Raw genomic sequence first — 22,425 nt, forward strand, 5'->3', positions numbered from 1 at the left:
GAAGAAGTCACCAGCACACAAGGAAATAGGTCTTCCTCAGCGTTGTCATAACCTGTCTTTATCCTTCTTCTGTCTTTGCAGACCATAGGACTTCAATAGTGAAGCAGGTAAGACAATATGATTACTTGTCTCTTTTTAACTTTTCTCAGTTTTAATGAGATGCAAATGGAAAAGGGTTGACTTATTATTATTATAATTATTATTATTATTATTATATATTTTTTAGGTTAATTCCAGCATTCATTCAGTGGTCAGGACTCAGCAGATGACACGTTATCTTTTAAAATAATTTTCCAAATGAAATGTGTAATTTCTCTATGAAACTGTTGAAAAAGATTTGTGATAATATCTGGTAACCCTTATATGAAACCCACATTTTCGCATGCAATGCATTATAAATACATAATGCATTATGCTTATAAGCATATTAATATATAATATAGTTGTAGACACTCTTAAATACTCACAATGCTTTATAACTATATTCATAGCAAATTATAAAGCATTTATATAATTACTTACAGTCTGTCTAGCTTTGATCTGCTTTTAACACTGCATAATTATAGTTATAAGCATGCATACAGTACATACTCTTAACACGTATTGTTGACATAACTACAGAGGTGATGTGTAGGAGTAATATAGCTAATATTTGCCTCATGGTGGCGCTAAACCAGGACAATGTGTATACTTTTGTGTAAACTGGCATTATGAACAAACGTACGTGCCCGTCCCGCAAACTCTGAAATTTCAGCAGATCGAAACAGATGAAAAGTAGAAGAAACTTGTGAGAGTTTATAAACCTACTGTCAGTGGTTTGTGTGTCTCTCAGTGTGTTTTCTTAGATAAACACTCAGGGCCTGTGTGTATTTACACATCACATCATATTGTGCCAAGTATTAAAATATGCCAACATCTTAATTTGCAGCATAATCAAATGATGGTTAATTGTCATACAAATAATGGTGGTGAGCATACACGCCGCCATAGAGGGTTCTGCATCGCTGCGGCACCTGATGGTAAATTCCCAGCCCCCTGCAGCTGCAGAGTCGAAATTTACATTATCATAGCATTGGCTGGCCACAACCGGTTGGGCCAGTTCCCTAATAGGCTCTATGCATTTACACCATTTTGTTCTACTTCCGGGTGTCTTTCGACTTCCTTCACAGGTGTTAGATGATACTAATGAAGGGTCTGTTTGATTTATTGTACAGTGGTTCTTTAATTTCAAGGACCCCCATAACTCTGTACAAATGGAATCAACAAATGTGTTACACACCTGTATGGGGACATTTAGAACCCACACAAGGACACTTTGAGACCCACTGGTGTAGCAGAGTGTTTCCAGTGAGCCAACATGCTCAATATCAGCACCCTAACTCTGTTTGACCAGAATGGAACAGACCCTTCATCGGTAACACCTGTGAAGGAAGTTGAAAGACACCCAGAAGTAGAACAAAATGGTGTATAGTATATGCATATAACCCGGAAGTAGAACAAAATGGTGTATAGTATATGCATATAGCGCTCCCGTGATGAGCATCCATTCTATTGGGGGCAGACGTCTGGAATGTCCCCTCACTATTGAAGACACTATTGCAATTTACTGGTCTATTTATTTATTTACTAGTACTCTGATTAAATATAGCAAATTTACGTTGCGCTACTTAGAAATGTAGTTAAGCTATGTAGCTTAGCTACTTGTAGCTAGCTACTGCCCATCACTGACGAGTAGTCAAACTTTTGGTTTACACTAAAAAAAGAAATTGTCTCTTTTGAGATTTTGCAACAAATAGTTTCCCAGTGAATTCCTATGGGAACATAATTTTGTCTTCACTATTTATATTACTGCTATCCAAATTTTTTGGTACATAAAACCAACAAAATGTGAGTACTTCTTTCACCTTTTGATATGTTATATGTTGGCCCTCTGTGAACACAGTGTACCAATGATCCTCAGGGGCCAAAGAGCAAGCGGCCTGGGCTGACAATGCGCCCAAATAAGGAGATGCCTGACGTGAATTGAAAAACAGCGCCTTCTCTGTTTTGCTCCTTTTCATTTAGAGAGTCTGTTTAGAGAGACTACTGTTTCTCAAGCACTGTGTTGCCACCCAAGGGTTGGTCACTCACGAGAGATTAAATTGGGTCGCCCAAAAAAATATTAATAAAATCTTTCTGGTTAAAAAAACAAATGAAAATCACTTACCTCTGTTCTTAATAGAATAGCCTAAAGTGAGCCTTTCTCCCATAATGTACAGCTTTTGTTTTTGATGTTAATATCATAGCTTTCATGACAACCGGCAGCATCGGATAATAATAAGCCTACATAATGTTGGATCCATTCATCCAACACAATAAAGTTTGCTATTACTTAAAGGACAACTTTGTTCTTTTACCACAAGGGTTCATATTTTAGATAGTCATTATTAGAGAAAAGAAAAGATGAGCGTAAAAATTAATTTACTTATTTTTATTGTTTTAGTGATTTTAAAGATTTTGATTTGCATGCATTCCCTCTGGTTGGGGTGGCTAAATATGTCTTTTTAGACACAATAAGCTTATTCCCAAGATGCACCGCAATCTTTCATGGACAGATGTGACTTATGGAGGCTGATGTAAATAGTAACAAAGAAATTGCTGGCTTATTGTGTCTACAAAGAGATATTTAACCACTTGTACACATGCCCCCAACCACTGAAATCAAAATACTAAAATCGCTAAAACATAGAAAGCAGTAAATGAAAACATTTTAACACTCATCCATCATCACCACAATAGCTCATCTTTATACAGTATACCTCTCTTCTAAGTACCCAAAGTCGCTTTACATAAAAGTCTACAGTAGCACAATATTGGCCATGGCAAGCATGTTGTTCAAAATGGGGTTCTTTATTGTTATTTGTTCAAATCTCTAAATAGGATGGTCGGCAGCATGAATCGCGTTTCTAGTTTGTTGTCCCGGTTTTATGGCAATCATATTTATCGCTCTTCAAACAGACAAAATCTGAAATTGCAGTATTTAGCTGCGTGTCTCACAAGCGTTCTCATCACTGTAACGAGCCCATGCGGTGTGAGACGGCAATGTAAGCCTCGATTGACAGCTAGGCTAGCCTAATATGTTGCCAAAAACTCCATCTATAAAGTTTCCTTTTTAGGCATTTAGTAAGGTAAACATAAGAAAATATGGGAACTAAATCGTTACCAAGTTTTTTCTTCACCAATGTTTTTCTAAAAGTGTGTTATAACATGTACCAAAAAGTTTGAAATTCAACCCCTGGGGGAAACCTCATAAAAAGCTGCTGAAAGTTTGTGTCCCATTAACTTTACTATAGGCCTACAGAAAAAGAAAAAAAATCTGCTTTAAAGCTATACTGTGTAAGTTGCTAAACTAGTGATCAGTCGCGGTATTGCTTTCTCGTCCGTTTTTCGCCCGTTTTTCGCCCGGAGTCACCGGGGACCACCGCCGCAGACCACCGGCGCGGCGCCGCAAACCACCGCAACCGATACGAATCCATGGAGTGGTAGAACGTAATTTTCTGAGCAGGATTTGGGGAATAAGAGGTTAAGAATCCTTCACCATCGTAAACACTGGTTGCTGAGGGAAGCTACTTCCTGAAGAGTCGGTTATTGGCTGGTAGTGTATCATGTGTGCATGATCTGCGATGTGATTGGCCAACGTATACAGATGATGCAGATTACGTAATTTTGCCGGGAAATTCCGCCCCTGTCACTGCTAAGAAGAAAACATATAAAGAGAAGGCTTCAGAAGCTGAAAATAACGGAGTGGGTGTTCTAAAACTTTAGCGATTTAACAGGACAATTTTAAGATTTGTTTTATAAAAAAAGTTACATGGTATAACTTTAAGTAGCATGTGAGGGGTCAAACTAGGGGTTTTAGATTATTATGAATCCATTGCAAGCATTTGTTTTGAACGAAAAACATTCCTTGGGTTAAAAACGGTCCCACAAAACAATGGACCCCACCCACTGTTGTGTTGCATGATTGTAACTTAATAACCTTGCAAGTTACAAGTGTGTTTTTCTTTCATTTATATGGTAGAAGTGGTAGAAAAACAATTTACCATTCTAGGGTTGTGGGTTGTTGGCTGATTTACCACTGTTTCAGTTGTGGCACGAGGCGAAGACGAGACTCCCTCTCATGGTAAATGGCTTACGTAGCACGCAAAATGTGTAGTTATAGTTATCATTATCTTTGCAGATTGCCATCTGGAACCACCAGGGATCAAGCAAGCTGCCCAGACGGTCCTGTGACGGCGATCCTGAGGGCTGTGGAAGATGAATCCAATGGTCTTGAAACACTGGGCCTTAGTGCTGTTATGTCTTGAACTCGTTCTGGGGCTATATTTTTTTTACCCGTATCTGTTAAGATGGTCAGACGGAAAGCAGGTAGACTGCGGGCCGGTCAGAAAGCAGTCGGACCACAGACTCTCCACTCCAGCCCTGAGCCAGCCTTTCAACCAACCCAGCATTCTGACTGGACGTTCTGACGTTGTCACGGTGACCCCGTGGTTAGCGCCGATTGTGTGGAATACTTCGTTTGACCCCCTACTGTTAGACGCTATGTATGAACCCCTCGACATCACCGTGGCGGTGACAGTCTTCGCTGTCGGCAAATACACCCTGTTCTTGCGAGACTTCCTGAAAACAGCGGAGCGCCACTTCTTCGTCGGTTTCCGGGTTCGCTACTACGTGTTTACGGACCGGCCAGACGAGGTCCCTTCCGTTGAGATGGCCGCCGGGAGAGAGCTGTTTGTCAGATCGGCGCCGGGGTCGGAGCGCTGGCAAGAGATTTCGGCCGCCCGAATGAAATTTGTCCAGGATTTAATAGAAACCGAGCTTTCTAGCAGCCACACGGACTACATCTTCTGTTTGAAGATGTAGTTCCAGGGTCGCTGGGGAACCGAGAGCCTGGGGGAACTGGTCGCCGCATTACATCCATGGTTCTACTTTACTGAGCGTGAGAGCTTTCCTTACGAGCGCAGGCCGGCCTCCAAGGCGTACATGGCCGCAGACATGGGTGACTTCTATTACGGTGGGGCGGTATTTGGGGGGGAACTGACCTCTGTCCTTGATATGGTGTCAACCTGCCGCCACAACTTTGAGCTGGACGCCCAGGAGGGCATAGAGGCGGCGTGGCAGGAAGAGAGTCACCTTAACAGGTACATGTGGATCCACAAACCCACCAAGGTTTTGTCTCCGGAGTATCTGTGGCACGACCAAAAAGCCGCAGAACCCGTGATAAGAATCATCCGATTCTCTGGAGTCGTTAAGAACTATGAGGAGGTACGGCCGAATGTCTGAAATATCTATCCACAAGTTTCCGCGGGAGTTTACTGGAGACTCACGTCGCGTCGCAGATGCAACCGTTGTGAGCTTGTAAATCGGTGCCGGAAGCTCGGTACAGACGTCTGCGCAATGCAATATGGGGCGTTGGAAACTCGTGGATAGAAGCAGGCTCCCAACCTTTTCCAGCTAAACTCATGAGACACATATTCTTGAAAGAGTTATTTTGTCTTATTAATGTGACAGTGACTGACCGTGGTGTGTGGTGATGCATTAAGGTATAACCCACAATTCATCTTGTATACAGACTGTAATACACTAGGAAGCAGCAAAGAGCAACTACTGTCACCACAATAATGTCCTGAAGAGCCATGAATGAAGAGCCAACCATCAATGACACATAAGGTTTTGTGAACAAGCCAAATGACTTAACTTTGTTAATAGCATGTTTTAACTATACTGTTTCTTTTGTGATTATGTTTCTTCACTGGATCTGTATGCAAGTGCTTCTGGCTAAAGGATATCATTGATAAAACACAGTGGACCAACACCAGTAATACACTGTAATGCTGGTTTGGCTCCACACTGTGTTTTATCAAGTTCAAAGTCAACACAGCCAATTTTAGAGCACTTTGTGCTTCCATAGGTTGACAAGCTTTATGGAGATGATGATTTACTTAAGCCTGAAGCACTTGGCACCTGCCCACAGAGCCAAAACTACCAGTAACTGGTGTACTGACCATGGTATTACTGGGCTTAACTGACCAGCAAACTGGCCTGACCTGAACCCCATAGCGAATCTGTGTTGTGTTGTCAAGAGGAAGAAGAGAGACACCCAACTCAACCACACAGATGAGCTTAAGGCCTCTATCAAAGCAAACCTTGGCTTCCGTTAACAACTCAGCAGTACCACAGACCACATTCATGCCATGCCCCATTGATGAAGACATTTGTTCAAAGGTATTCCAGACCAAGTCTCATGGTGAACAGATCAACCAGGTATGTTCGTATACATACCTCGGAGTAGTAATAGACAATCTTTTGTCATGGAAAGATCTGATTGAATCAGTGTGTAAGAAAACAAAGCAAAGAATCTACTTCCTTCTCCGTTTTTCTCCGACAGATTCTCTTGTTTTTCCACTTCTGTTATTATGAGTGTTCTTCAGTACTGTAGTACCACCTGGTATGTTTGCTTGTCTGCAGCCCTAAAGTCACAACTGCTGCAACAACTGAACATTTGTTCAAAGATAGTTGACAACCACTTCAGAGGCTATATAGGACTACGTATGATAACAGCATTCTAAGGTTGGCAAGAAATATTACCTCTAACAGTAGCCATGTGTTGCATAGAGAATATAGATTGCTGCCTTCAGGAAGGAGATATGGTGTTCCAGCATACAATAAGGTCAGACAGTCGACTTTAATCAGGAGTTTGGCCAGAGAGGCTAGGTGTGGACATTGCTCTTTACTGTATTATCCTTATGTATGTGATCCTGTCTTTGTTCCTTTGTGTCGATTGTTTGTATATATGTTGTCGCATACATGGCTGCTGTGTCTCAAGACAAATTTCAGTGTGAACTGACAATAAAGTACAATATCACTATATCATATCATATCAAGTACTGAGTCCATAAATTAATATAACCTTTCAGAAGTTTGACATTTCTATATTATAAATCCTTCCTTTGAGTGAATATTATAATATTTTGAGATTTGTTAAGGCTGTACGCATATTTTACTGTAAAAGAAAATCTGGGAAAAAAAATGCTAAAACCGCTGTAGCTCAAAAATATGTGTAAAGTTTTATTTAAAGTTTATTTAGAAAAGAAAAGTAGGCTACTTTTAATGCTGTGTTAATTTAAAATAACATTTCACCCATTGTCAACCTTATCTTCACATAATTACTAATGCTCAAACGCCCACACACACACACACACACACACACACACACACACACACACACACACACACACACACACACACACACACACACACACACACACACACACACACACACACACACACACACAGATGGTTAAACATGTTGCCTCATGCTAGATGCAGAATAGATAAGCCTCATCCTAGATGCAGAATAGATAGTAGATACACCATAAAAATGCTAATATACAGCAAACGATTTGTGAAAGTGACAAATGGGCTTCACAGTTATGTTAGGTGTGTTCGTATGCTAATGGTGATGCGATTTCAGATCAATTGCTCCAGCCACTGAGGAGAAACGCTGTTTCAGACACTCAGACAGACAGACAGATGCTAATATACAGCAAACGATTTGTGAAAGTGACAAACGGGCTTTACAGTTATGTTAGGTGTGTTCATATGCTAATGGTGATGCGATTTCAGATCAATTGCTCCAGCCACTGAGGAGAAACGCTGTTTCAGACACTCAGACAGACAGACAGATGCTAATATACAGCAAACGATTTGTGAAAGTGACAAACGGGCTTCACAGTTATGTTAGGTGTGTTCATATGCTAATGGTGATGCGATTTCAGATCAATTGCTCCAGCCACTGAGGAGAAACGCTGTTTCAGACAGACAGATTTTTGGAAAATTATATGTTTGATATCGTCATTCACCGCGGCGCCATTCATTATCCCTTACTTATTCGTCATTGTTCCCTATGATACATTATATTTTACATGACATAAGACAAGACTGCGCTCTCCCGCGCCCGTGAGTGATCCCAGGACTACAAATCGCAGAATGCAACCGGAAATGATGTGTGCTTCTTGTCTACATCTTGGCCACGTTCCAGTTGCCGGCGAAAATACGTTAAAAGACTGGAAAAACCCTGGCAGAGGCGGATGAATTAATGAATGAATAAATGGCCGATCTATGTGTTGATATAAATTTTTATATTTGAATATACCTGTACATGTTTTTCCCCATATTCAAGAAATATTCACGATTTTAATATGTACCAGCCCTACTACTACGTACTAAATGTACAGTACATCTCCCTCATGTATTAAAGCTGTGGTTCTCAACCTGCGGGTCTGGACCCCCAGGGGGGTCCCCAAATTATTTTGGGGGGGGTCCCCAGATGATTAACTTAATGTGCAACATTGTCTTCTCACTCAACAGTAAACAAACCAGCATAAAGTTTAAGTGTATGGAGGGTGTCTGCACATTTCTAAAGTGACAATTTAAGGACTTTTTTTATACCAACGCGAGGCGTTGTGAGCATGTAGATCGGCTATTTTCACAACAGAACCGTGTTACACAAAATGTAATGCCTCAACTCTTAGTGCTCGTCAGGGTGGTTGGGGGGTCCCCAGTTAAAATATGATTATTTTGGGGGTCGCTGCCTGAAAAGGTTGAGAACCACTGTATTAAAGCACAACAACCACCACCACCACCTTTTAAGTAGTGCCGCTGACCCCTTTATTTCCTATTGATTGACCATGAATTCCACCACAACACACACACCGTAATCATACAGTAAGAGCATTGTATGTAGCGAAGTTTCTACCTAAAGTACAGTCATGAAAGTATATAGCACGGTATGTGATTACCAGTTTTACATTGTCACGACTGTCTGCTTCACTGTCTCATACACAGCCATTAGCCATGTTTCCATAAACGTATTCGAATTAGGGAAGCGAATTATCAGAAATACGCATTAAGACAAAGCGAATTTAGCATGTTTCCATTTGCGGGTGTCATTCGAATTAGCGATGTCGCATGAGTTGATCGGGCTGATTTTTTCAGACCGAACCTGAGCACTGTACTGCACGTCTGACTGCTGTGACTCGGTCGCTGTCTAGTAGTGGGAAGAAGGGGTTATCAGTCATCATCACGGCCCCAAATAACTTTTAAATATCTTACAATTGGCGACGACTCGAGTCTCTTAGAAATTGGCAAGAGTTCCTCTCAATATATAAAGCTACCGGTTCACCGGGAAAACCGCGGTCGGGTCGCTGCACAGTGCTCATCCTGCATGTTTCAGCTTCCTCTGGAAGGTAGCCGATCTGCCAGATCCGGGATCTGCAAGCTCACAACGTGGCGCGGAGACGTGGATGCGAGCTGCTGTGAGCTTGTAGATTGGGCACTTCAGGCACGCAACACCGTGGGATGAGGAAGGGTTCGCCACCGATGGCTTGAGGTGAAAACGGGAGGAATTCACACACGGTCCGTGTCACTCCGTGTGTAACACAACCGGTTTGTTTTGTGGGCTAACGCTATACAATGGACGTAAAGCGGCAGGGGAAATGGACCTAGAACGTTCATAATCTATTCGCATTTATTGTCTGACCCGTTTCCATTCACTTATGCGCATTTAGTTTATTCAATAAAGACTCAAAATCCTCCTCCTCCAAGCAGATAACTTTTTTTGCGGATAATGAAAGTTTATTCGCATTTTGAAGTGTTTCCATAAAAACATTTTGCGAATAAGCCGTTAATGCGCAAAAAGTGGCTTTATGGAAACGCGCCACTATTGTGTACCTCCATCTTTCTGTCAGATTTCTGTCATTCAATTTTCTCTGTAATATGCAAAGTGTGATTGTTAATTCCATGCGTTAATTATGTTTGTATCACCCGTCAATCAAGTCTTCCGTTTTAAGCATCTGTTTTTTGCTGGCCCACTTTCCCTTTATGAATACTTCACAAGAGGGAGTTATTATTAGCATGGCAAGGCAGAGGACAATTTACAGTAAGCTTGTCTCAAAATGGACCTCTTTATAATCTTTACCAATAAGAACAAAACTACTTCACAAGAACGATGCTGGTGTAACTAAAATATTGTATATGCATAGATTATCAGCTACTGTATAATGCAACTTTAAAGAGGGGGTGCTATAGTTTTGTACTTTTTCTGTTTTGTATGTGTCTATGGAGTTAACATTACTCTAGGGGAGCAATCGTTTTTTATGAACAGCACCCCCTGGAGGAAAATAGGGGTAGGGTCATGCTATTTTAATTTCAGTCCTAGGGAGGGTCTGCTGATTTCACTTTGAATTCAAGGGAGGGTCATGCAATTTTTTCAAAAACAAACAATGGCTCCAGAGGTACAGGCACTTATGCAACCATTGTCAACAGCCTTCTGCTTCATTTAATGACAATCCCTGGGTGCCATCCCTTGAAATGCCCCACAGTCACTGCAGTTAGTGAATGAACTGAAGTGGCTGTTTTTATACTACTACAATGTATTTTCCTAAAACAATGGAGAGCTGTGTAAGGCAGCAACAATGGTTGTCAGAACTGTATCCCCCCTCCCTAAAGTAAAAAGTGAAATGGTGCTAAAAAAAAATAACATTAGGTTAACGATCGCTCGTTGAAAATGCGCATTTGACCCAGATTTGACCACAGGCAATCAACAGCACAAAATGAATGGCAGCTGTTACAAGCCTTCTCTGTGTTGTGCACATGTGTCAACTGTTTTATCTGTAACCTAGATGTCAAATAACCTGTTCTCAACCTGTGAGAACTTCTCACCTTTTTTGTGATGTCCACGTTGACTTTTACACTAGCAGCAGTAGGCTACTCACAGTGTGTTACTTTAGTTTGGAGGGTGTGTTAGTTTATATTTGGAAATGTGTTTTTGGGATGAAGTGCAGCTGGGATCTCAATGCATTATATTAGCCTATTCATTATTGTTCATTGCTGCTGTCGCCCGCACCTGTTTTTAACCCTAAAAAAAAAATCCTAATTATTTACAGTAAAAAAAGAAAGAAAGAAAATAAATTTCGCAGTGCCCACCCAGAACTTGCTTCTCTGTTCTGTTCTCGCCACTGGTTAGGAATAACTAAGTTTAGGTTTTAGGCATAATTTTACTGTGGTAAATGTCATGTTGTAGGGGAGGGTCAATCTTTTTTATTTTAATGCTTGGGGAGGGTCACTGATTTTTCCCCCAATTGAGAGGGAGGGTCATGGCATTTTATAAAAGGGCTTATCCACGAGTTTCCAACGCCCCATAGTGCATTGCGCAGACGTCTGCACCGAGCTTCCGCCGCCGATTTACAAGCTCACAATGGGTTGCATCTGCGACGCGACGTGAGCTTGTATGTCTGCTGTTAAACCCGGAAGTTTGGTCCTGATAGTCTCCAGTAAACTCCCGGGGAAACTTGTGGATACATTTTCTCTAGTAACACCCCTCAATAAAAAACGACCCCTCCCGAATAGACCCCGGGTGTGGTTATAATATGCAAATATGTCTTCCCTTTGTATCTTTGGTTTCTTCCTGAAATCTTAAAGCCAAAAGGCTCAATCGGAATACACCGATTTACGGTAGTATCATACGACAACAGTTGTGGGAGCGGCTAACTCAACACACATGTGTTTGTGACGCCCATTCAAAGGACGCCAGATTGAAGGTCTGGTGACGTGAGGTTAGGTTGTCTCTCTCTATATCTGCTAAATCAACTGCACATTGTTTACCAGTTGATAAATGGCAAATGGCTTTTATTTATAAAGACAGGGAGGTTCCTTCAGCAGCTCTCCCAGTGCACATTACAGATGATTGTTTTCATCTTGGTGAAATTTACTAAAGAATACTGAAGCCAAGCACTGGCTCGACAATTTAATATAGGCCTACATTATCCTGAGGACACAGAACGCACCACCCAGGGCCGTCGAGAGTATTTTTGGCAAGGGGGTCAATATCAAAGAGCTGGCCGGGGCCCCCCTCCACGCGGGCCCCCCTCCACGCGTGCCCGTATTCGTATTGAAATAACGTGTATTTCACAGGAAATTACTCATTTTCAAAGTAAAAGAATTGTTAAAAGTGGTTCTACATGGCGGCATAACCGTTCAGAGATTGTGCTAGGGTTTTAAACTGGGTTTTAAACTGTTGATCACTGTAACTGGCATGGTTAAAATTTACCGGACATCTGATAAAAATATCGGTCATAGATATTTGTTTGCATTAATGACAAGCAGGTCGGGTAAATGCAGCACACAGCCCTAAGCATGACCTTTGTTTTGGGTTGAGATTGGCACATTTCCTGGGGCAATCTGCCCAGATCATGTATGCCACACGTGTCTTCTTCTTCTTTTTTATTTTTTTACTCAAAAAAAAAGCATCTGCAATGCAGTGCATTTGAAACTACATTGCAGTGCACATCATGGGGTGATCACTGCTATGTTGTTGCTGAGTGAGGTCAGCAGACAAATTGACATTTGTGAGATGAAAAAAAACCTGAGTGAAATGTGCCAATGTGAACCAGAGACATCGGTACATGTTGGATTGTACTGTTTGAACATAAGTATGTACACAAATGTTAGGGCCATCTTGCACAAATACATTAATTAACCACGTTACCATTTGCACATCGGTGTGCGTAAATGGTTGCTCAATAACCTGAACATTGCATTACTTTGAGAACACATTTCCTTCATAATAAGAAACAAAGCATATAGCCTGCTGCACAGAAATATGTATTTCAGATTAATCCTTCAAAATATGGCTCAGCTTTCAGCTGACATATAATAAAGTATATAGGCTTAGGCTACTCACAAGCTACTGTAATAGATAAAGGCGTCCCTGCATCTGGTTTAGGACAGCTGTTTGGGACAGTTCAGTTGATAAGCATTTGTGCCTCCTCGGATATATTCCACTCAAGCCACGGTGACATTTTAAAGTGGGACAGCCCAGCCCAGTCCATTTTTTTCCATCTTCAAATGCGTGTGCAGTGGCTGGACAACTTAGCCAACTTTACTCACACAAGTGCCCTCTTGTTTCAAAGTGTCTGTAACATACTCTAACTAATAATACAGCTTTGACTGTCCATCTTCCACGTGCAACTTAAACTGTGCCCTATTCCAAAGCCATCATGAAGCCAGCGACAGAGGTACAGTATAACATTCAGTGACTGTGAGACAACTAGGACCCAGCAACACACAACTATCTATTCTGGTCTTTACATTCACAATAAAGTGTCTCCCGTTTACCTCCCAATGCAGCTTATTTTACTCAGGTTAATATTAAAAGGAAATATGTACTGTATAACTTATTTTGTGCAACTTCGCTTCGCTTGCGTCTCTCTGGGAGGGAGAGAGAGAGAGAGAGATGTCGCTTATATTAATGAGCTGCCGCTCCAAACATGTACAATTATGCAATATATAAGGTGCTCACCGCATTGTCGAAACTCTTTCTACCGACCCGCAAACTCCTCGTCCTCGCCATGTGTTAATCCATATGTTTCCAATAAATTAATGTTTACTCAAACTTGTCTCGGAGTCTACAGCGTTCACTCCATAGGTTCACTCAGCACTGTAGCTTCTTCCGCAAACAAAACTATGTCCTAGTATGAGAGCGAATAGCGAAGGAGATAAATGTCATGTGGGCCATCTTGACCCAATGAGATTACAAGATTCCGCAGTGGAAACGTAATGACATCACAGCCTGCCTACCGTAACTGACAGTGTAATTGCGCCCTCCAAATCTTTCCTAGGGGGGCCCAGGCCACCGGGCCGGGGCCCCCACTCCACCGGGCCCCCCCACTCCCGGAAGGGGGTAAAGAGTACCCTTTACCCCCCCCCCTATCGGCGGGCCTGGCACCACCTCAGGAGTGTGACCCCAGGGCTCCACCAAAAAGACGGCGTCGTGCTCGACGCGCTCGGTGGAGCCGGGGGGTGACCGGTTAAAATATCTATCAACCCAAATAAAAGTAATGATCGCAAACATGAAACGGTTTATCTTGAGTCTCACTGTAGCTGCAGGATTCTGTCAAGAGCGTAAAGATCCTTTCTTCTGGACATCGTATGAAAAATCAAACCTTGGTTCGAAGTGAAGCGGTGAATCTTTATTCTATATGTTCTAGAGCTATGAAATCTGTGTTCTAGATCTATACATTCTGTGTTCTAGATCTATACTTTCTATGTGCTTTAGTTCTATATTTTTTTGAGCGGTGCTAACCGCTCCAATAGGGTGTGCCAAATGTAGTTCTAAGAGCGGCCATTTCTTGTGACAACACAGCCTTACACAGGTGTTCTGATTAGACTATAGCATTAGTTCTATGCAATCAAACAATTGAAACACCTGTGTTTTGTCACAAGAAATGGCCGCTAAGGACTACAATGACGTAGCCGCTGGCACACACTATAGACCGCTTTTTTACCAAAACTATGATGTCACAAATGATGATGACATGAGTTCGCTAGACCAATGAAACACTTCGATTCTGTTGATCTGTCCATGATGTCATTAAAACAACCAACCGCAATGCAAGTCACACTTGCAAATTAATTCCGTCCTTTTCCCTTTTATGCCCATATTCTGATGATGACATCAAACATGTATGATGTCAGACGTCAGTCTATTTGGGAACATTTGGACACATTTTGGATACAGTTTGTCAACCACTGTTCTAGAGCATTTTGTAAACAACTGGGCAGGATTGTTAGGGTTACTTTTAAAAAAGAATCCCCTACAATTACAAGTTACTTCTAAAGAAAATGTAGTCAGTAACGTAATCTGATTATCACAATTTAAAAAGTAACTACTAGTTACTTTCAGTTACTTTTGGATTACTTTTTAGCAAAACTCTTTAATTAAATAAAACAAGTTTTACCATTGATAACTAGACAAGAATATTGAGCCTATGAAATTAGGAAAAGGACAACAGAAATTTACTTAAACAAAGTGGCAGTACTTTACGCTGATTCGACTTGATTATTTTATTGTTTGGTGTTATAACTTATATTTGTAAAATTGATGAGGGCAAGGGGATAATGTAATCCAGCATGTAACCCCCATCATTCAGATCCGTTACTGTAATCGAGATTACACATTTTAAAATGTAACCTGAGACTTTACAAGTTACCTGTTTTTTGTAATCTGATTACGTAATCCCGTTACATGTAATCCGTTATTTAACAACCCTGCAACTGGGAAGAGCCATGGGCAGTCCTTTCATGAGGATGAGGAGAGACTAGGTGGGTCTTGTAGGAGGAAGCGGAGGGACTGGCTCAGGTGGGTGGTGCTAAGGTGAAAACCTGGTGGGTGTGGCCACATACACACATAATTTTAACATGTACACTTCCTTCCTCCTAGTATAATCACAATGCCTGATGTTTCAGGGGGGGGGGATCTAAAAAAGTCTTTTATAAAATGTAATTTCAAGCTGGAGCCTAATTGGCTTTTAGCTGGATTGCATGCAAAGTTTCATGTCAATGGCCCCCTGCATTCATGATTTGAGACATCCTTCAAACTTTGGAAGCCAATCTTTATTTCCTGTTTTTAGTAGCATTTTGTTCCAAACAGACCACTCCTTCAAACTTTGGACGCCAAACTTAATTGTTGTTATGGTTTATATTAGTAGACAACACAATGCAGACAACATGACTCAACTTTGAAGATGCAACATCTCAATATGCAAGACGATACTTATGCATCAGCTTCACCAAGTCTGCATTAATGCATAAGTATCGTCTTGCTGTATCTAGCGCACTGACAAGGCATGAATAATGTATCTTGTAAGGAACATATTTAACCGCAACCACATAAAACACTGGGCAAACCACTAAGCAATCTGGCAGCCATTTAACAAAATAACTGCTGCTAGCTAGCCTTGGGACGCTATTCCTGAATGGTGGTGTCTCTCCCTCCCCCATCTTGGTCATAATAACACAATTGCACCACTTTCAAAACACGCCGTGTAAACCTAGCTGAACATGAAACCCTCAGCACACGTCTCGGTATAGGTTGCAAGTCCTGTCCCGGCAAAAATAAATAAAATAAAACACTATTCCAGATGATATGGGATGACCGCACATCCTAGCTAATCTCCCCACTGGACAGCGATCAAACCGGTGAGGTCATGATGGAGAAATAATTTCATTCAAATTAGAGGAAAGACAAGCCGTTACCTCAGAGTTTTCAAATGATGTTATTGCAGACTGACAGGATTTAGCCGACTCCTTGAGATTAGTCCGTGGAGAGAGGGGCTATTAATCCGAGAACCTAACCTCTCAGAGTCAAACGCTGTGTACTGCAAAGTGCCTGCTGTCAGGCAATTAACCCATTTAGGAATAGAATTATTGAATGATTTAACCAGTGAAAAATAGCAGATATACAAGCTCACTCTGAGCTTGTAGATCTGCTATTTTTGAAAAAGTCGTGAAAATGTGTGCAAATCTTTGAAAATGTGTATTTTTAAAGCGAACGTTTGTAACTCAAATTTTGCTTCTGGGTGGTCCCTGGAACTAAATATTTTAGATGCTGGTCCGTGGCCAAATACATATCATTTTGGGGGTCCTTCACACGAAAAGGATTGAGAACCACTGACATAGTAGTCTCTCAAGAACAGACTAACTGAGCTCAAGTTAAGTGAAAAGGACCTTTTCTTTGTCGATGGCTAAGGCAGATTGCTGACACAGAAACATAGGTTTTTCCAAAAAACCTTAGAAGGATTTCAAAAGACACTTATAGAATCGGGTAAAAAATCAAATTTTCAAGTTTTTTCAAAAATAGCAGATCTACAAGCTCACAGCGCGGCACCGAGTGCCGCGCTGTGAGCTTGTATATCTGCTATTTTTCAATAGTTAAAGCATAAAATAATGATACACAAAATGTGTACCCCGTTCTGAATGGGTTAAGAGGCATTTGTGAGCGCGTTGGACACTGATACAGCGAGTTACAAAAGGGGGTAGCCCCCAGGAGCATGACTGAGTGAGGAGTACCGGACAATTATCTGTGTGTGTTACCGTGTTTATGTGTGTGAGCATTCGTGCATGCATGTGTGTATACGTGTGTGTATACGTGTGTGTGTGTGTGTGTGTGTGTGTGTGTGTGTGTGTGTTGTGTCCGTGCAGGCCAAATTATGCGTGTGAACCCTGTCGATCTGTCCACAGGGGGACCCTGCTCCGCCTGTCTAATGTACTGTGGATCAGATGCTCTGAATTAACACGCTTACTGACTTCTCCTTCCCTGGAACAGCCAACTCATTCAGACTCTCAGACGACTCCCAGCCGATCCCGTCTAAACAGTGTTGATTTCGTCGACTAAAACTATGACGAGAAATGTTTGTCGACTGTGTTTTTTTCACTGATGAAAACTGAATAAAAACGAAACAAAAACTAAGCTGTGGTGACTAAAACCGAGACTAAATATATTGACAATTTCGTCGACAAAATAAAAAACTAGACTAAAATGTTAGGGAGGGACTAGTGGAGAAGAGAGTAATTTTATGTTTGGTTGCTCTCAGGTGTTGCATGCTATTTTCAGCACACAACCAAGTTTAAAATCAGTCATTACGATGCCATCAAGGCCAGCCAAAATACATTTTAGTCGACTAAATCAACTGTAGATTTAGTCGCCCTAAAATCTTATGATATTTAGTCAACTAAAACTCAATCTGTGAACCACATCATCAAAGCAAGGGCGACGCCCACTCGGCCTGTCTCTCTTCCTTTGAAGAAGCGTAGCGACTCTGAGGCTGTCTCGAGAGATTAACTAAAACTAGACTAAAACAAAAACTTTTCAGGTGACTAAATTATGACTACAACTAAATGAAGTTTTATTCAAAAGACTATGACTAAAAACTAAATCAAAACTTGCTGTCAAAAACAACACTGCGTCTAAACCAGACCTGGTTCCATCATGTTATCCCATTTCCCCTAACACCAGCCTTAGGGTTATCTTTTCGGGGCCACCCAAGTCCCCTCATCTCCTAGAAGTCCCCCCCCCCCCCCCCCCAGCATCCCACCGATACCCTGTCTCCCAGCCCAGGGTCTCCATTTTTGAAGTGGTGCTCTGGCAGTTCTGCGTGCCAGCCTCTGCCAGATTAGGACAAGATTGCAGGGGGAGGACAGATGTGACATAGACTGGTCAAGATCAGAGCACATAATATCGAAGCAGTAAAGACAGCAGCAGCAGGGGAATGGAGCACAGGAGTCGTGGCTGAAAACGTCTCAGTGTCAAACCCCACATGAGGGCCACGGTCAGCTGGTACAACTGCCCTAGATACAGTAGACGCGAATTCACATGACACGTACAGTACATCAACAGTATGTGGCATGACTGGCATGTGTGTGTTAGTGTGTGTGTGTGCGTGCGTGCGTGCGTGCGTGCGTGCGTGCGTGCGTGTGTGTGTGTGTGTGTGTAGCAGAGTAGTCATGCCTGAATCCCATAAGACTAATATCAGCTTTCCATGCAGGAGACTGGGGTTAGAATTCAAGTGGTTAGAGGTGAACTGACGTCACTGACATAACAGGAACCAAAAGTCTTTCCCTTTTTTTAGAAAACAAAAAACTGGGCGCATGCTGCACTCGGAAGCCTGTATCTTTCAAATGGATCGTCGTGGTCGGACAATGACCATTTCCCGATTCGATAAGACCCATGGGCATCTTTTGAATGCTCCCGTGCGCGGATGCGCGACACAGAATATTCAGCGTTTTTTAAAGGTATGTGGAAAAACCTCCTTTTTGTGGCAGTAAATGAGTTAAGTGCAGTTCTTGAGTAAATGTACTTAGTTACTTTACACCACTGCGTAATACAGGGTTCCCCAATTAGTTTTCCCCAAGGGCCGAATTATGTCTAGGGTACCAAGCCGAGGGCCACAACATTGCAGGGGCGACGGTGGCGTTCCCGCTACTCCAGCGACAGTTGTCAGGTGAAAATCTTGTATGTCCAAAACCGTTCGTTTTGCATTTATCATTTTAAACATGATTTAAACTAGTGAAAACAGCCGATCTACAAGCACACAACGCCTTACAAGCACACAACGCCTCGCACCGCGAGGCGTTGTGTGCTTGTAGATCTGCTGTTTTCTCTACTTTTGTGCGACAGACTTATGACGTATGACGAAGCAGGTCTTTACTTTGCGAAAGAATGCACAAATTTGGAGATACAAGGTTTCCACCCGACATCGACGACATTCTAGTGTACTGGGGTTGGTGGGGGCCAGACAGTAGCCCCCCCCGCGGGCCGCAAATGGCCCGCGGGCCGCCTATTGGGGAACCCTGGCGTAATATATGTATTTTATGTACGTTTGTGACTCTGTGTCATTTGTCACCTCCTCCACACTGGACGGTGCAGTCCTGCCAGCTGCTGTGGGTCCAGATGTAGAGATGCTCCGTCTCTCTCTGCTCCTCGCTGCTCCTCTCCTGGGTGGCGTTCAGAGACACCGTGTATTCATAGTGGATCCCATAGCTCTGGTCATGGAAGAGCAGAACCTGTGTGTGTGTGGTGAGGAGAGGTGGGGGTGGGGGTCAGACAGACAGACAGAGGCAGAAGCATGAGGGTACATATAATGGTGTAACACAGGGGTCTTCAACAGGGGGTCCGGGACCCCTAGGGGGTCCTCAGAGTTACTACAGGGGGTCCTCCTTTGTGTGATAGAAGCTTTTTTTTTTCTCCTTTTCTATATTAACCACTTGAACCCTAGTGTCCATATTCTGAGAACTTTAGCCAAAAATAGCAGATCTACAAGCTCACAACGCCTCGCGCTGCGAGGCGTTGTGAGCTTGTAGATCTGCTATTTTTGGCAGAGGTTTGGTGTAGAGGGGAAAAAGAGCAGACTAAGTACAGAGTGAAAGGTTAAGTTTATTAACTATTGACGGTTCAAGTTGTTAAATATCTGGAAACACAAATGTACATGAACCCAAAATACACTGATGATTGTGCTGTCAAAACGATGAAACTATATGGTATCTATGGGTTGTAGGGGGTCCCCTGCTTCGTCTCTCTCTCGACTAAGGGGTCCTTGGCCTGAAAACGTTGAAGACCCCTGGTGTAACAATTAGTCAAAGAGTTGATCGACAGCCAATTCATCTTTTTTGAGCGGTGCTCCCGAAAGGAGCTAAGAGCCAACATCTGGGACGCGATGCGTGGCCTACATCTGGCCTACATCTTGGCACAAAGCGCTCGAAGTTTGTTGTACGCCCAGGGACACATTCGCCAAGCTTCGCGGGACGCTTAACCCATTCAGAACGGTTACACTATATTGTGTATCATTATTGCGACCGTAGGTCGCATTTACTATCAAAACCTGCACAAACTGTGAGTGAGTCCGTCAGTCCGTCCGTCAGTCTGTCTGTCACACCTCACACGTCACACTTTTTCCCTGCTTATATCTCCGCAACCGTTGCCCCGATCCATGCCAAATTTTGCACACACCTTCCTTGGCTGCCAAACTACAACCTCCAAGGACCCCCGGAGCTCCAGGGACCCCCAGGTCCCTGGGGGACCCCCAGATGTAAAAAATGACCAAATGCGCAAACATGACCAAATGACCACCCCAACGGGGCTGCTCACGGGGAATTCCCGGGGACCACCGACTCCTGGTGCTCCAGAACGGATGCAAAAGTGGTGGCGCCCCCAGTGGAGGGACCCCCTACACTGCAGCTCACATAAAATGCCGTAACTCCGGCTAGGAGCGACCGGGACAGCCGGGGCCGGTACCTATTCGTCCGCCTTGCCGGCGCGGAGACCCCACCCCTCATTTCTCACATGGCCCTCTTCTAGCGCCACCATGAGGCCGATTCTTGCAAAACACATTTTTGGACACTGCTCCTACAATTTTCGCCCTAAAATCACGCAAATCGGTACACAGTATGTCTTCTACACTCATCCCATCAACATGAATCTGTCCCATATAGCGCCACCTCCAGGCCGATTTTTAAAAACACATTTTTGGACACTGCTCCTACAGATTTTGCCCTAAAATCACGAAAATCACTACACAGTATGTCTACACTCATGTCATCAACATGGGTCAGGAAGATTTTGGCAAAACACATTTTTGCCCTATTTGTGGAGATAAGTGACCTACGGTCGCTTATCTCCCGATTAGGGAGCCTTACTGGTTTTATGCTTTAACTATTGAAAAATAGCAGATATACAAGCTCACAGCGCGGCACCGAGTGCCGCGCTGCAAGCTTGTAGATCTGCTATTTTTGAAAAATCGAATTAGAAAATTAGAATTTTGACCCGATTCTATGAGTGTCTTTTGAATCCTTCTAAGATTTTTTGAAAAACCTATGTTTCTATGTCAGCAATCTGGCTAGTAGCCATCGTCAAAGAAAAGGTCCTTTTCACTTACAGTAACTGGAGCTCAGTTAGTCTGTTCTTGAGAGACTACTATGTCAGTGGTTCTCAAACCTTTTCATGTGAAGGACCCCCAAAATGATATTTATTTGGCCACGGACCCCCATCTCAAAATATCTAGTTCCAGGGACCACCCAGAAGCAAAACTTGAGTTACAAACGTTCGCTTTGAAAATACATATATTCAAAGATTTGCACACATTTTCACGACTTTTTCAAAGAAAGCAGATCTACAAGCTCGCAGCGCGGCACTCGGTGCCGCGCTGTGAGCTTGTATATCTGCTATTTTTCACTGGTTAAAGCATTCAATAATTCTAGGCCTAAATGTAATGAAACCCACGACAGCCTGGTGTATCGTGTGACGTCATACAGGCCTATATAATGACTTGCAGGCGATGAGGACGGTTGGTTAAATGAATCATGTTCCTTGCTTATGACTGGATGGTCATACTTCTTATCGTTGTTTGGGTTTTACTGATGTGTGTTCTTGGTGCCTGGTGCGATTGGCAGTATCCGCCACGGGGTGCAAATTTACCCCAGGCACCACCCAACAAGCCACAAACTGTTCACAGCTGACGTTCACTGAATGTGTGTACGCCAATCCATGCTTCATTTTATAGAAGTATCTTCTGAAGTTCTGTCGTATTCTATTGCTAGTTTGGCCAATTCAGATACTCATATCTTGAAATTATAACTGCTTTTTAGTTTGGAGAATCACCTGACTAGCGTTTTGACAACTTTGTCATTCACGCCGCGGCCATCGCTACTCCATCCATCCATCCATCCATCTTCAACCGCTTATCCGGAATCGGGTCGCGGGGGTAACAGTTCCAACTGAGACTTCCAGATCCTCCCCCTTATTTATTTATTTTTTTGCGGATCTGCACCGATCTCAGAGATAGCCCCTATGGAATCATCAAGACTGAAATCAGTCCCCTGGACTGAGGACTTTAAAACCCTACAACAGCCACGGATGCGCAAGGAGGCCTACTGTAGTATCAAGGGCCAGAACAGCAGGTTTTTTTAACCAGGCTACCATCAGACTGTTGACATTTTCTTTCCTCATGGACCAACCTGTGGATTACACCAGTCAAGTAACCTTTTGTAGACTAT

At 42.7% G+C, this 22,425-nt stretch overlaps 1 protein-coding gene and 1 pseudogene across 2 annotated transcripts in view; one reads left to right on the forward strand and one right to left on the reverse strand.

Moving 5' to 3' along the window:
• The window catches only part of adamts17 (ADAM metallopeptidase with thrombospondin type 1 motif, 17), a gene marked incomplete at its 3' end in the record, with an annotated part of 224,751 nt that overhangs the window by 42,469 nt on the left and 159,857 nt on the right, over positions 1-22,425 (reverse strand). Inside the window, exon 19 of the mRNA XM_080730035.1 lies at positions 19,281-19,440. Within this exon, the coding sequence (XP_080586161.1) occupies positions 19,281-19,440 (160 nt within the window). The remainder of the gene's footprint in view (positions 1-19,280; positions 19,441-22,425) is intronic.
• On the forward strand, positions 3,064-5,322 carry LOC308287990 (globoside alpha-1,3-N-acetylgalactosaminyltransferase 1-like; annotated as a pseudogene). Its single transcript has 2 exons — positions 3,064-3,083; positions 4,389-5,322. The product of its transcript is annotated as a globoside alpha-1,3-N-acetylgalactosaminyltransferase 1-like (transcript).

This window comes from Nannobrachium achirus (assembly GCF_963921795.1).
Source record: "Nannobrachium achirus genome assembly, chromosome: 7".
NCBI classification, from domain to species: Eukaryota; Metazoa; Chordata; class Actinopteri; order Myctophiformes; family Myctophidae; genus Nannobrachium; species Nannobrachium achirus.